We start from the raw sequence: 14,935 nt of genomic DNA on the forward strand, positions 1-14,935 counted from the left end.
CCCTCCTCCCAGAGGCAGGAGGGTCTCATCTTCCAGGGAATTGTAGTATTTCAAAAGCCAGCTTGCATACTGTGGCTGGGAATTGAATCTAGGTCACAGTGTGTGGTAGGTAACTCACTTAACCACTATATCACCACCAACACTACATGCTGAAGCCAGCCTAGCATGTACCATTATGATCAAACCAAGAGGAAAATTAGGTTGCTTAAAGAGAACCCGGGGCGGGGTTCTCACAACGAAATCCCAATACAGAGGCTGGGTCTGCCTATAGAGCCCAGCCTCTGTTGCTAATCAGATCCCCCCTAAATCCTCCCTGCGCTCAGCGAGACCCCATAAATGACAGCCGTGCTGCCGACACGCAACGTGTCAGCAGCGGCTGTGTTTACCTTTGGAACGTCAGTCTCCGCTCTCCCCCGCCTCCTGCATCGCTCCGGTCCAGCCCGCGTCCCTTCCCTCCTCGCTGATTGGAGGGAGGGGACGTGGGCGGGGACCGGAGTGATGCAGGAGGCGGGGGGGGGCACCGAGACTGACGTTATTAAGGTAAACACAGCCGCATAGCGCGGCTGTGATTTATGGGGTCTGGCTGAGCACAGGGAGGATTTAGTGGCGATCTATGTAGCAACAGAGGCTGGGCTCTATAGGCAGACCCAGCCTCTGTATGGGGATTTCATTGTGAGAACCCCGCCTCGGGTTCTCTTTAAGGATTTGTAGCATGTCAAAAGCCAACTCACATTGGCTGGGAATTGAACCCAGGTCTCAGTGTGTGGTAGGTAACTCACTTAACCACTATACCACCAACACTACATGCTGAAGCCAGCCTAGCATGTGCCATTTATGATCAATCCAAGAGAAAAATTAGGTTGCTTAAGGATTTGTAGCATGTCAAAAGCCAACTCACATTGACTGGGAATTGAACCCAGGTCTCAGTGTGTGGTAGGTAACTCACTTAACCACTATACCACTTACACTACATGCTGTAGCCAGCCTAGCATGTACCATTATGATCAAGGCAAGAGAAAAATTTGCTTGCTTAAGGATTTGTAGCATGTCAAAAGCCAACTCACATTGGCTGGGAATTGAACCCAGGCTGGGTTGGGAATCAAACCGAGGTCTCAGTGTGTGGTAGGTAACTCACTTAACCACTATACCACCAACACTACATGCTGAAACCAGCCTAGCATGTACCATTGTGATATACCCAAGAGAAAAATGAGTTCTCTCTCTCTCTCTCTCTCTCTCTAGGACTTGATGCCATTGAACTGAATTTTCAGCTTAAAACCATCAACGGATACCGGCAGAATTTCACAGGCAATTTCGGAATTCCGCCAGATTGAAGAGAGAGAGAGAGAGAGCCATATGAATCTACCTGGCTATTTGGGGTTCTCTTCGGACAACTGTTGAACACAAAAGGCAAGGCCATGCCTGGCTACAAATCCTTAAGCAAGCTCATTTTTCTCTTGGATCATAATGGTACATGCTAGGCTGGCTTCAGCATGTAGTGTTGGTGGTGGTATAGTGGTTAAGTGAGTTACCTACCACACCCTGAGACCTGGGTTAAATTCCCAGCCACGGTATTTAAGCTGGCTTTTGAAATACTACAATTCCCTGGAAGATGAGTCCCTCCGGGAGGAGGGAGAAAGAGAGGAAATAGGGATTATGGGCCACCATATAGGATAGACAAGGTACTTTAGTGATTTTTTTAAATTTTTCCGACGGAATCCGGAATTCCGCGGAATTTCGTACAAATCCGGCGGAATTTTCATAGCAAGGGAATTTAACACAGACGGAATCCATGATTTCTGGCAGAACGGAATTTGCTCATTCCGATCATCCCTACTCCTGTGGAGCACAGCGAAGAGGTGGATGGAAGCAGTTCTGTGTATAGAGGGGAAGACTAACAAATCCCCAGGTATTCTCTGACTTATGTAGATCATGATTGGATAGGGGAGGAGTCTGGACAACTTGCAGGCTTATTGTTCTCCTAGGCAAGCAGCAGCTGAGATTGGCTCAGTGGGACAGTTTTGCAAACCAAGCCAATGAGGTGTCCTCTAGGCAAACATTCTCTTAGGGGCAATGGCTTACCTGTGAATTACTCTGTGAAGCTTCTGGAATGATGTCAGGCTCGCTGAAAGAAAAAAATAGAAAAATAAATGATCCAAAAGTCAGTCCGTGTTAGCCGTCATATAGGAGAGTCAGTCTTTGTCACCTATCATATACAGGAGTCAATCTGTGTCGCCTGTCATATGCGGGAGTCAGTCTGCTGTGTGACTGCAGCTTAGTTACAGTAAATGAGTTTGTGTTTACCTGTCAGATAGGTGACATAGCTGCTCCATTTCATAGTGTAGATGATGAGGGAGTTCCTCCTTCAGTAAGTGTTTGTGACACATGGGACACAGCAGGGGTCCTGCAAGAGGCGTTTTCCTTTCTGTAACATAAAAAGATGGACATGTCATTTAGGTCTAAAGATTTGGCTAAGTTTTGCTGGTCCATCTATTGACAGGAAGGGCTGGTGCACACCAAGAGCGCTTCTGAGCGCTTGTAAAAACCCCAGCGCGTTGGAAAGTGCTTGGCTAATGTATTTGAATGGGATGGAGCACACCAGAGCGATGTGATTTTCTCCCAAATGCAAATGTGGGTCCTGCAGCATTTTTGCTGATTTCTAAAGCGATTCAGCCTCAATATTAAGTATAGGAAAGTGGAAAATCGCTCTGAAAAGCTCTAGATCAGAGCAATTTTCCAAGCGTTTTTGCAACAGAAGCTGTTCAGTTACAGCTCTACTGTAACAAAAAATAACAAACCACCCCAAAATGCGGCAAAAATAGCTAGGCATGATTAGAAAATCTCTAAGCACATGCCTAGAATCGGCTCGAAAAATCACTTCAAAAAGTGCTAAGCGTTTGTGATTACGGTAGCGCTTTTTGGTGTGCACTGGCCCTTAGACTGGGTGAAAACTGAATGTGAGTGGGTGTTGCTGATCCTAGCCCAAATATGTCTCAGTGAGCAGAGGTGGATTTTTTTTTAAATCCCCAAAAACAAGGACAAAGTTCTGGGTTGTCCACAGGCCTCCAAATAAAAATCGCTATCTTTAAGGGCTGGGACACACCGGAGTGTGTGTGTGTGTATGTGTGTGTGTGTGTGTGTGCATACCTCCCAACTTTTTGAGATGAGAAAGAGGGACACTTAAGCCACGCCCCTGCCACACCCCAGATCACGCCCTCATCACACCCCTAGTCATGCATACCATAAAGATTTCATGAGGAAAATGTCTTGTTTTATAACCCAAATTACACTGGCCCTTTCTATCCTGGTTCATTTTCCTTTGTATTAACATTTTCAAATTAGTAATATATCAATTTAAAGAATAAGAATAAAGTTTAGAGTCAATTTAGAGTCATTTTTAGTAGATAAACATATATATTTACGTAGAAAGAGGGACAAAGTCCTGAAAGAGGGACAAATGAGGAGGAAAGAGGGACAGTGGGACAGGGCTCCCAAAGAGGGACTGTCCTTCCGAAACAGGGACAGTTGGGAGCTATGTGTGTGTGTGTGTGTGTGTGTGTGTGTGTGTGTGTGTGTGCGTGCGTGCGTGCGTGCGTGCGTGCGTGCGTGCATGCGTAGGAAAAGCACAAATCGCAAGTAACTACATCTCATGCAGGCCACCAGTGAAACTTTTATAGCGCCCCCGAATGCTCACACCCCTTCCCTTGCCTCCCCTTGGTGCCCTTCATGCAGGGGCATAACTAGAAATCATTGGGCTCCCCTGCAAAACTTTGGATGGGGCCCCCTCTGCCCTGAATAGGGACGGTCTACAAATTTTTGTCTACAAAACTTTGTATGATGCGTTATCAGTGGCTAAGCAGATGCAGTCATTAGAACAATTATGAACAATTATGCACAGAGCAGAAAGCTTTTTCTCTCTGTGCACAGACTCCTCATGCATCACTACAGTACACAGCACTTGGGGAGCGGTAGAAAGGCTCGGGGTAGAACAGTGCTGTACACAAAACCCTGCTGAACACTGAATAAGGACTGTTTACAAATCTTTGCCTGCAAAATATTGTATGATTCCTTATCAGTGGATGAGCAGATGCAGTCATTATTACAATTGTGTAGAGAGCAGAAAGTTTTTTCTCTCCATGCCCTTAGTTGTCAGTCTCTCCCCACAGGGCCCCCTGTGGCTTCTGGCCCCCCCTGCTGTTGCATTCCTTGCAGGGTCAATTGTTACACCCCTGCCTTCATGTCCTGGGGGCCCATCTCATAAGGGTCATACAAGTGTGGCCATGATGACCTTCACACCCATATATTACAGATTTCTTTGACATCTCTGCATCTATCAATATCTCACGCCATCATCATTCTCTGCTTAGCGTTACGATCTCCACTGAAGACCACATTGCTACTTAGAACTTAATTTAACACACTTTTTTCTGCAACCCCTCATTTATTTCTGTTTTCTGCCACAGGAGACTTTGGTAATCTTCAGAAGCCCTCGGGCTTCCTAAGACCGGCAGCTCTGTACTGCGCACACGCGAGTGCGCAGGGAGGGCGCTCGCACGTGCGCAGTACAGAGCAGCCTGAGTGCTTCAGAACAAACACAGAACACTTATATCACGCTTTTCTCCTGGTGGACTCAAAGCGCCAGAGCTGCAGCCACTAGGACGCGCTCTATAGGCAGTAGCAGTGTTAGGGAGACTTGCCTAAGGTCTCCTACTGAATAGGTGCTGGCTTACTGAACAGGCAGAGCAGAGATTCGAACCCAGGTCTCCTGTGTCAGAGGCAGTGCCCTTAACCATTACACAATACAGCCATCCAGAAGACAGCCAAAGACAGCCCAACCCAGAAGAGAGTAGTCCATGACCAATCGGGGAGCCTGCGAGGGAACGCGGACATCGGGAGGAGACTGGGAAGGTTCTATTGGACCTTTGGCTCTCCTTAGGGGAATATCTGTTTTTATTTTAATTTACATATATACATACCGTATACAGACACTTTTTCACATTTTTATACTTTTTGTTGTTTATACAAACAATAAATTTAGTATAAACTGAATATAGCTGGCCTATAGCTTTACATTTTAAAAATTGTAACAATTGTAATAATGACTGCATCTGCTCAGCCACTGAGAAGGAATCATACAATATTTTTTTAAAAATGTAAAGCTATAGGCATGCTATACACCAGCAGTTCTGGATGCTTGCCTGGCTTCAGGAGCATAAAGTAGGGATGATCGGAAAGAGCAAATTCCGTTCCGCCGGAATTCGCGGATTCCGCCAGCGCTAAATGCCATCGCTATGACATTTCCGCCGGAATTTCGCGAAATTCCGCATTTCGGCGGAAAAAGTAAAGTAATCGCAAATGAAACCTTGTTTATGCTAACTGGTAGCCCATAGCACCTGTTGGCGGTTCCCCTGGTCCTTTTTTCCTTCCTCCATCTTCCCTACTTCTTTGGAGGAGGAGGATCTTGTCTTCCAGGGAATTGTAGGATGTCAAAAGCCAGCTCACATATATTGGTCAGGAATCAAACCCATGTCTAGTGCTTGGAAGCCAGCTCTCCTCACCACTATACCACCACCAAGACAAGACAAGACAAATAACATTTATATCGCGCTTTTCTCCTGGCGGACTCAAAGCGCCAGAGCAGCAGCCATTAGGGCGCGCTCTATAGGCAGTAGCGGTGTTAGGGAGACTTGCCAAAGGTCTCCTACTGAATAGGTGCTGGCTTACTGAACAGGCAGAGCCGAGATTCGAACCCAGGTCTCCTGCGTCAGAGACAGAGCCCTTAACCATTACACTTCTCAGCCACTATTCAGCCACCAACACTACATGCTGAAGCCAGCCTACCGTGCTACAAGCTACATGCTGAAGCCAGCCTAGCATGTACCATTGTGATATATCCAAGAGAAAAAGGAGCTTGCTCAGGGATTTGTAGGATGTCAAAAGCCAACTCACATACATTGGCCAGGAATCGAACCCAGGCCTACCGCTTGGTAGGCAGCTATCCTGACCATTATACCACCAACACAACAAACTACAATGCTGCATGCTGAAGCCAGCCTAGCATGTACCATTGTGATATATCCAAGAGAAAATGAGCTTGCTTAGGGATTTGTAAGATGTCAGAAGCCAACTCACATACATTGGCCAGGAATCAAACCCAGGCCTACCGCTTAGTAGGTAGCTATCCACACCATTATACCACCAACACAACACACTGCACTGCTACATGCAATTTGGAATTTGGAAGTAGAGTTGGGCCGAACCTCCGATTTTAGGTTCGCGAACCGGGTTCGCGAACTTTCGCGGAAGGTTCGGTTCGCGTTAAAGTTCGCGAACCGCAATAGACTTCAATGGGGATGCGAACTTTGAAAAAAAAAAAAAATTATGCTGGCCACAAAAGTGATGGAAAAGATGTTTCAAGGGGTCTAACACCTGGAGGGGGGCATGGCGGAGTGGGATACACGCCAAAAGTCACCGGGAAAAATCTGGATTTGACGCAAAGCAGCGTTTTAAGGGCAGAAATCACATTGAATGCTAAATGACAGGCCTAAAGTGCTTTAAAACATCTTGCATGTGTATACATCAATCAGGGAGTGTAATTAAGGTACTGCTTCACACTGACACACCAAACTCCACTGAACAGAACAGGTATGCAGTGGCGGGTTCACTGAACAGAACAGGTATGCAGTGGCGGGTCCACTGAACAGGTATACAGTGGCGGGTCCACTGAACAGAACAGGTATGCAGTGGCGGGTTCACTAAACAGGTATACAGTGGCGGGTCCACTGAACAGAACAGGTATGCAGTGGTGGGTTCACAGAACAGGTATGCAGTGGCAGGATCAATGAACAGGTATGCAGTGGCAGGATCACTGAACAGGTATGCAGTGGCAGGATCAATGAACAGGTATGCAGTGGCAGGATCAATGAACAGGTATGCAGTGGCAGGATCAATGAACAGGTATGCAGTGGCAGGATCAATGAACAGGTATGCAGTGGCAGGATCAATGAACAGGTATGCAGTGGCAGGATCAATGAACAGGTATGCAGTGGCAGGATCAATGAACAGGTATGCAGTGGCAGGATCACTGAACAGGTATGCAGTGGCAGGATCAATGAACAGGTATGCAGTGGCAGGATCAATGAACAGGTATGCAGTGGCAGGATCAATGAACAGGTATGCAGCCAGGGACAAGCTAAGGCTAACTAATCTTTCCCTATGAGAGACTGCAGTAGCTCGCCCTACTCTAACTAATGCAGGCACACGAGTGGCCACGGCCGCCGCTGCCTGCCTATATAAGGGGGGGTGGGGCTCCAGGGGCTAGTGTAGCCTAATTGGCTACACTGGGCCTGCTGACTGTGATGTAGAGGGTCAAAGTTGACCCTCAGTGCATTATGGGGCGAACCGCAATGGGGCGAACTTTTCCGCAATAAAGTTCGCGTGCGGTACCCGCACGCGAACCACCTAGGTTCGCGCGAACCAGGTTCGCCGGCGAACCGTTCGGCCCAACTCTATTTGGAAGTCTGTCGAGCAGAAATTCTCATTTTTAGGCAGAAATCCGTTTGGTGGCAAAAAAATGTGCATTCTGCAGAAATTCTGCCATAACGATATAGCGATTCCATTCTGTCGCAACGGAACCGGAATCATCAAATTTCGTCCGGAATCGTGGAAATCTTAATGCCGCGGAATCCAGCGACCAGTGCATTGTGGGTAACCACAAATGTTCACTTAAAGCTGAATTATCGCTAGTGCCTTCTGTGTTAAGAAGGCAAATCACCAGTGGCATAGCTAAGGAGTTTTGGGCCCCGATGCAAGCTTTACATTGGGGCCCCCCAAGCATTCTGTACATAACAATTGATTGCACCAAAACCTGCCAATGGCAACTACAGTGCCAGAGGTGCAAGAAGGGGATGAAGAACAGTTTGTTAATGATTACTACTATTCAAAGTATCTATAGAAGTCATTATTATGAGCACAGGACCAATAAAGAGGTAATACTGTAGTTGAGGGAGGGCCCTTCAGGGCTGCTCTGGCCAAAGGGCCCCGATGCGGTCACTACCTGTGCAACCCCTATTGCTACGCCCCTGCAAATCCCACTAAGCATTGCTTTTTAGTAGGAGGGCTTTTTGGTCTCTTTTAGTCCCCTATAGTTCCCCAGTGGTTATGGGTTACCCCGAGCTGCTTGGTTACTCTGTCACACAGTTCCAGCTCTGACACTCCTGCAGTTCTGCTGAGGGAAGCACAGTCAGGTATTGGTAGCCCTGTGACGCCCCTGCAGGTAGAGCACAGGGATCAGTGTCGTAGTGTTGGGCGAACATCTAGATGTTCGGGTTCGGGCCGAACAGGCCGAACATGGCCGCGATGTTCGGGTGTTCGACCCGAACTCCGAACATAATGGAAGTCAATGGGGACCCGAACTTTTGTGGTTTGTAAAGCCTCCTTACATGCTACATACCCCAAATTTGCAGGGTATGTGCACCTTGGGAGTGGGTACAAGAGGAAAAAAAAATTAGCAAAAAGAGCTTATAGTTTTTGAGAAAATCGATTTTAAAGTTTCAAAGGGAAAACTGTCTTTTAAATGCGGGAAATGTCTGTTTTCTTTGCACAGGTAACATGTTTTTTGTCGGCATGCAGTCATAAATGTAATACATATAAGAGGTTCCAGGAAAAGGGACCGGTAACGCTAACCCAGCAGCAGCACACGTGATGGAACAGGAGGAGGGTGGCGCAGGAGGAGAAGAAGGCCACGCTTTGTGAGACACAACAACCCCGGCCTTGCATGAGGGCAAGAAGCGTGCGGATAGCAGGCTTTGTACCGCCATGCAGTCATAAATGTAATAAAGATAAGTGGTTCAATAAACAGGGACCACGCGGCAACGCTAACCCAGCAGCAGCAGACGTGATGGAACAGGAGCAGGCGCAGGAGGAGAAGGCCACGCTTTGTGAGACACAACAACCCAGGCCTTGCATGAGGGCAAGAAGCGTGCGGATAGCAGGCTTTGTACGGCCATGCAGTCATAAATGTAATAAAGATAAGTGGTTCAATAAACAGGGACCACGCGGCAACGCTAACCCAGCAGCAGCAGACGTGATGGAACAGGAGGAGGCGCAGGAGGAGAAGGCCACGCTTTGTGAGACACAACAACCCAGGCCTTGCATGAGGGCAAGAAGCGTGCGGATAGCATGCTTTGTACCGCCATGCAGTCATAAATGTAATAAAGATAAGTGGTTCAATAAACAGGGACCACGCGGCAACGCTAACCCAGCAGCAGCAGACGTGATGGAACAGGAGCAGGCGCAGGAGGAGAAGGCCACGCTTTGTGAGACACAACAACCCAGGCCTTGCATGTGGACAAAAAGCGTGCGGATATAGCAGCAATGCTTTTTGCCGCCATGCAGTCATAAATGTAATACAGATGAGAGGTTCAATAAACAGGGCCCGGAAACGCAACACCATCCCAGATGTTCATTGGTCATGTTACTTGGTTGGGGTCCTGGAGTGTTGCGTAGTCATTTCCAATCCAGGATTGATTCATTTTAATTTGAGTCAGACGGTCTGCATTGTCTGTAGAGAGGCGGATACGCCGATCTGTGACGATGCCTCCGGCAGCACTGAAACAGCGTTCCGACATAACGCTGGCTGCCGGGCAAGCCAGCACCTCTATTGCGTACATTGCCAGTTCGTGCCAGGTGTCTAGCTTCGATACCCAATAGTTGAAGGGTGCAGATGGATGGTTCGACACAGCTACGCCATCTGACATGTAGTCCTTGACCATCTTCTCCAGGCGATCGGTGTTGGAGGTGGATCTGCACGCTTGCTGTTCAGTGGGCTGCGGCTGCATGGGTGTCAGAAAATTTTCCCACTCCAAGGACACTGCCGATACCATTCCCTTTTGGGTACTAGCTGCGGCTTGCGTTGTTTGCTGCCCTCCTGGTCGTCCTGGGTTTGCGGAAGTCAGTCTGTCTGCGTACAACTGGCTAGAGGAGGGGGAGGATGTCAATCTCCTCTCTAAAGTCTCCACAAGGGCCTGCTGGTATTCTTCCATTTTGACCTGTCTGACTCTTTCTTCAAGCAGTTTTGGAACATTGTGTTTGTACCGTGGATCCAGAAGGGTATAAACCCAGTAATTGGTGTTGTCCAGAATGCGCACAATGCGTGGGTCACGTTCAATGCAGTCTAGCATGAATTGAGCCATGTGTGCCAGAGTCCTACCAGAATCCTCATCATCCTCTTGTGAGCGTTGTGATAGTTGTTGTGATGCATCATAGTCGTCACCTTCCTCCTGGTCTGCTTCTGCTGACCATTCGCGTTGAATTGTGGAAGTCCAACGTGCACCGCTCTGGCCCTCGTCAGTGGTGGCATGAAATTCCTGCTCCAACTCCAGCTGTTCCTCCTCCTCTTCTTCGTCATAGCTGCTGGGGCCAGCGTTCCCTGAGGCGGATGGCCTGATGTTGGTACCATCACGCTGATCGTTTTCTCCTTCAGATTCCCCCAGTTGCATCATGACAGCTGTTTCCTTGATTTTTAACATCGACCTCTTCAGTAAACACAGCAGTGGTATGGTAATGCTGACTGAAGAGTTGTCACTGCTCACAAGCAACGTGGATTGCTCAAAATTTTGGAGGACTTGGCAGAGGTCCAACATGTTGGCCCAATCGGATCCACAGAAGCTTGGCAGCTGGCCGGATGCGCCTCGGTACTGCGCCGTCATGTACTGGACCACTGCACTCTTCTGCTCGCAAAAGCGGGCTAGCATGTGCAGCGTAGAATTCCAGCGCGTAGGGACATCACACAGCAAGCGATGGTGGGGGAGATTGAAGCGCTCCTGCATCTTGGCGAGTGCCCCCGAAGCAGTACTGGAATTTCTACAATGTTTGGACACTCGACGCACCTTCAACAGCAGATCGGGCACGCCTGGGTATGTCCTCAGGAACCGCTGAACTACTAGGTTCATCACGTGCGCCAGGCAAGGGATGTGTGTCAGCTTAGCCAACCTTAAAGCGCGAATGAGATTACTCCCATTATCACACACAACCATGCCCGGTTTCAGGTCCAGCGGTGCCAGCCACAAATCCGTCTGTTCCTTTATTCCCCTCCAAATTTCCTCCCCTGTGTGCTGCTTATCCCCAAGGCAGATTAGCTTCAGCAACGCTTGCTGACGCATGCCAACAGCTGTGCTGCACTGCTTCCACGATCCTACTGCTGCTGGGTTAGCGTTTCCGGATGAGGTACAGCTTTGAGATGCGTTGGAGGAGAAGGAGTCAGAGAGGTAGGTGCTGCTGTTATCCAGTGGGAGGGACGGCGGTGCAGCTGTTTGTGGCGTGGGCAACACCCGTGCCGTAGCAGGTGAGGAATCGCTGCCAGGCTCCACAAGGTTCACCCAGTGCGCGGTAAGGGAGATGTATCTACCCTGGCCGAACGCACTCGTCCAGGTGTCAGTGGTGAGGTGAACCTTGCAGGCAACGGCATTCTTCAAGCTTCGGGTTATTTTGCTGACCACGTGCTCATGCAACTCAGGCACTGCAGAGCGTGCAAAGTGGTAGCGGCTGGGAACCACGTAACGTGGGATGGCCACTGACATCATGCCCTTGAAGCTGTTTGTCTCCACCAATCGATATGGCAGCATTTCGCAGGCCAGAAGCTTGGCTATGCTGGCTGTTACTGCCACGGCCCGGGGGTCATTTGCTGGCAATTTCCTCTTGCGCTCAAACATCTCCGACACAGACAACTGAACCGTAGCGCTGCACACGGAAGGGCTGTTGGTTGTTGTGTTTGATGAACACTGGGAGACCTCAAGAGCACTACTCCGGAAAGTGACAGTGTCAGCGTCGTCTGATGTTTGTGAATGTTGTGAACCACGCAATGGCTGGGCTACTGCTGCTGCTGAGGCGGGTCTGGTGAACCCAAGGGAGGCAGTGTTGTTTCTGGTACCCTGTCCTGACGCGTTTGCCCAAAGAGTGGGATGTTTGGATAGCATGTGACGGCTCATGCTGGTGGTGGAGAGGTTGTTAATATTTTTCCCCCTGCTCAGGCGGGTCTTGCACACCTTGCAAATCGCCATGGTAACATCCTCAGTGCAGTCTTCAAAGAAAGCCCAGACTTTGGAGCACCTGCCTCCTTGCTGGCGATTTCTGTTTGCTCCTCTTTTGCCTCTCACTTGAACTTCCACGCTTGTGGTGCCTGAAATTGCGCGCCGCCTACCTTGTGGCACAAGGCGAACTCGTGCAGCAGTGTGTTCTTCAACAGACTCATCTGTGCTGCTGCTACGACGGCGATGTTCTCGTTCACAAACAAAATCTGGGTCTCTGTCCACATTGTCCATACCCTCCTCTTCCATCTCCTCAAACTCGTCATATGTCATTGTGGGCCACCGCCGTGGAGTAGAGCTCCCCACAACAACCTCTGCGCAGCACACTCCAACGTCGTCTTCCAGATCTTGTCGGCCGACCTCCTGCAATTGCAACCCCTCCTGCCCAAATTGCTCTGGGATTTGGGTTTCCGAGTCCTCTTCGGACTCGCCTCGTATTTCAGTGCGCGGTACATTTCCCACAGTTAACGGTTGTGAATCCAGGCACAACATTTCTGGCTGTTCCTCCATTGACCTTTGAAAGGTGGAAGTTTGTTGGGCTGGGAATAGCTCCTGCGAATACCCCATTGTGTCCTGAGGTAATTCATCGGACTGGTTATCTGGCAGTTGTGTGCGTGGTGTCGCTGCCGGTTGTGTCAGCTTTGTGCCCACTGGCTCCTTGTAACTGGCTGAGGACTCGGACCTCGTGCGTGATGTGCTGGTGCTGCTTAACCCACTGCTGGACGCTTGAGAGGTCATCCAAGTAATTATCTGGTCCTGTTCTTTTGGATTTGTGAGGGTTGTTGTCCTGGACAACATGGGTGGTATTGAGTGGGTTTTCTTGGGTGCTCCCCTGTGGCCTGTACGTGAACCGTCAGGGGAAACACCTCTTCCCTTGCCCCTCCCTCTTTCACCGGATTTCTTCCTCATTTCACTTATCCTTACAGTACACGCTGACTGGCAGCAGTACAGTGGCAGTACAGAAATGCTATACAGTACCACTATTCCCAGCAGCGACACAGAGCACAATGCTATACAGTGACGGGTGAGCGGTGTACCACTATTCCCAGCAGACACAGAACAGTGAACAGAATGCTATATAGTGTGGCTGAGCGAGCGGTGTACCACTATTCCCAGCAGACACAGAACAGTGAACAGAATGCTATATAGTGTGGCTGAACGAGCGGTGTACTACTGTTCCCAGCAGACACAGAACAGTACACAGAATGCTATATAGTGTGGCTGAGCGAGCGGTGTACCACTATTCCCAGCAGACACAGAACAGTGAACAGAATGCTATATAGTGTGGCTGAACGAGCGGTGTACTACTGTTCCCAGCAGACACAGAACAGTACACAGAATGCTATATAGTGTGGCTGAACGAGCGGTGTACTACTGTTCCCAGCAGACACAGAACAGTGAACAGAATGCTATATAGTGTGGCTGAGCGAGCGGTGTACCACTATTCCCAGCAGACACAGAACAGTGAACAGAATGCTATATAGTGTGGCTGAACGAGCGGTGTACTACTGTTCCCAGCAGACACAGAACAGTACACAGAATGCTATATAGTGTGGCTGAACGAGCGGTGTACTACTGTTCCCAGCAGACACAGAACAGTACACAGAATGCTATATAGTGTGGCTGAACGAGCGGTGTACCACTGTTCCCAGCAGACACAGAACAGTGAACAGAATGCTATATAGTGTGGCTGAGCGAGCGGTGTACCACTATTCCCAGCAGACACAGAACAGTGAACAGAATGCTATATAGTGTGGCTGAGCGAGCGGTGTACCACTATTCCCAGCAGACACAGAACAGTGAACAGAATGCTATATAGTGTGGATGAGCGAGCGGTGTACCACTATTCCCAGCAGACACAGAACAGTAAACAGAATGCTATATAGTGTGGCTGAGCGAGCGGTGTACCACTATTCCCAGCAGACACAGAACAGTGAACAGAATGCTATATAGTGTGGCTGAGCGAGCGGTGTACCACTATTCCCAGCAGACACAGAACAGTGAACAGAATGCTATATAGTGTGGCTGAGCGAGCGGTGTACCACTATTCCCAGCAGACACAGAACAGTGAACAGAATGCTATATAGTGTGGCTGAGCGAGCGGTGTACCACTATTCCCAGCAGACACAGAACAGTGAACAGAATGCTATATAGTGTGGCTGAGCGAGCGGTGTACCACTATTCCCAGCAGACACAGAACAGTGAACAGAATGCTATATAGTGTGGATGAGCGAGCGGTGTACCACTATTCCCAGCAGACACAGAACAGTAAACAGAATGCTATATAGTGTGGCTGAGCGAGCGGTGTACCACTATTCCCAGCAGACACAGAACAGTGAACAGAATGCTATATAGTGTGGCTGAGCGAGCGGTGTACCACTATTCCCAGCAGACACAGAACAGTGAACAGAATGCTATATAGTGTGGCTGAGCGAGCGGTGTACTACTGTTCCCAGCAGACACAGAACAGTACACAGAATGCTATATAGTGTGGCTGAACGAGCGGTGTACTACTGTTCCCAGCAGACACAGAACAGTACACAGAATGCTATATAGTGTGGCTGAACGAGCGGTGTACCACTATTCCAAGCAGACACAGAACAGTGAACAGAATGCTATATAGTGTGGCTGAGCGAGCGGTGTACCACTATTCCCAGCAGACACAGAGTGGCAGTAAACAGAATGCTATATAGTGTGGCTGAGCGAGGTACACAGAGTGGCAGTAAACAGAATGCTATATAGTGTGGCTGTGCAAGCGGTGTACTACTATTCCCAGCAGACACAGAGTGGCAGTAAACAGAATGCTATATAGTGTGGCTGAGCGAGGTACACAGAGTGGCAGTAAACAG

At 49.0% G+C, this 14,935-nt stretch overlaps 1 protein-coding gene across 1 annotated transcript in view; it reads right to left on the reverse strand.

The window, feature by feature from the left end:
* The window catches only part of LOC137560963 (E3 ubiquitin-protein ligase RNF220-like), a 64,313-nt gene that overhangs the window by 38,560 nt on the left and 10,818 nt on the right, over window positions 1–14,935 (reverse strand). The window contains exons 2-3 of the mRNA XM_068272152.1: window positions 2,305–2,425; window positions 2,083–2,125 (exon numbers count right to left, since the gene is read on the reverse strand). Of these exons, the coding sequence (XP_068128253.1) occupies window positions 2,083–2,125; window positions 2,305–2,425 (164 nt within the window). The remainder of the gene's footprint in view (window positions 1–2,082; window positions 2,126–2,304; window positions 2,426–14,935) is intronic.

Source organism: Hyperolius riggenbachi, chromosome 3, assembly GCF_040937935.1.
Source record: "Hyperolius riggenbachi isolate aHypRig1 chromosome 3, aHypRig1.pri, whole genome shotgun sequence".
Classification (NCBI taxonomy): domain Eukaryota; kingdom Metazoa; phylum Chordata; class Amphibia; order Anura; family Hyperoliidae; genus Hyperolius; species Hyperolius riggenbachi.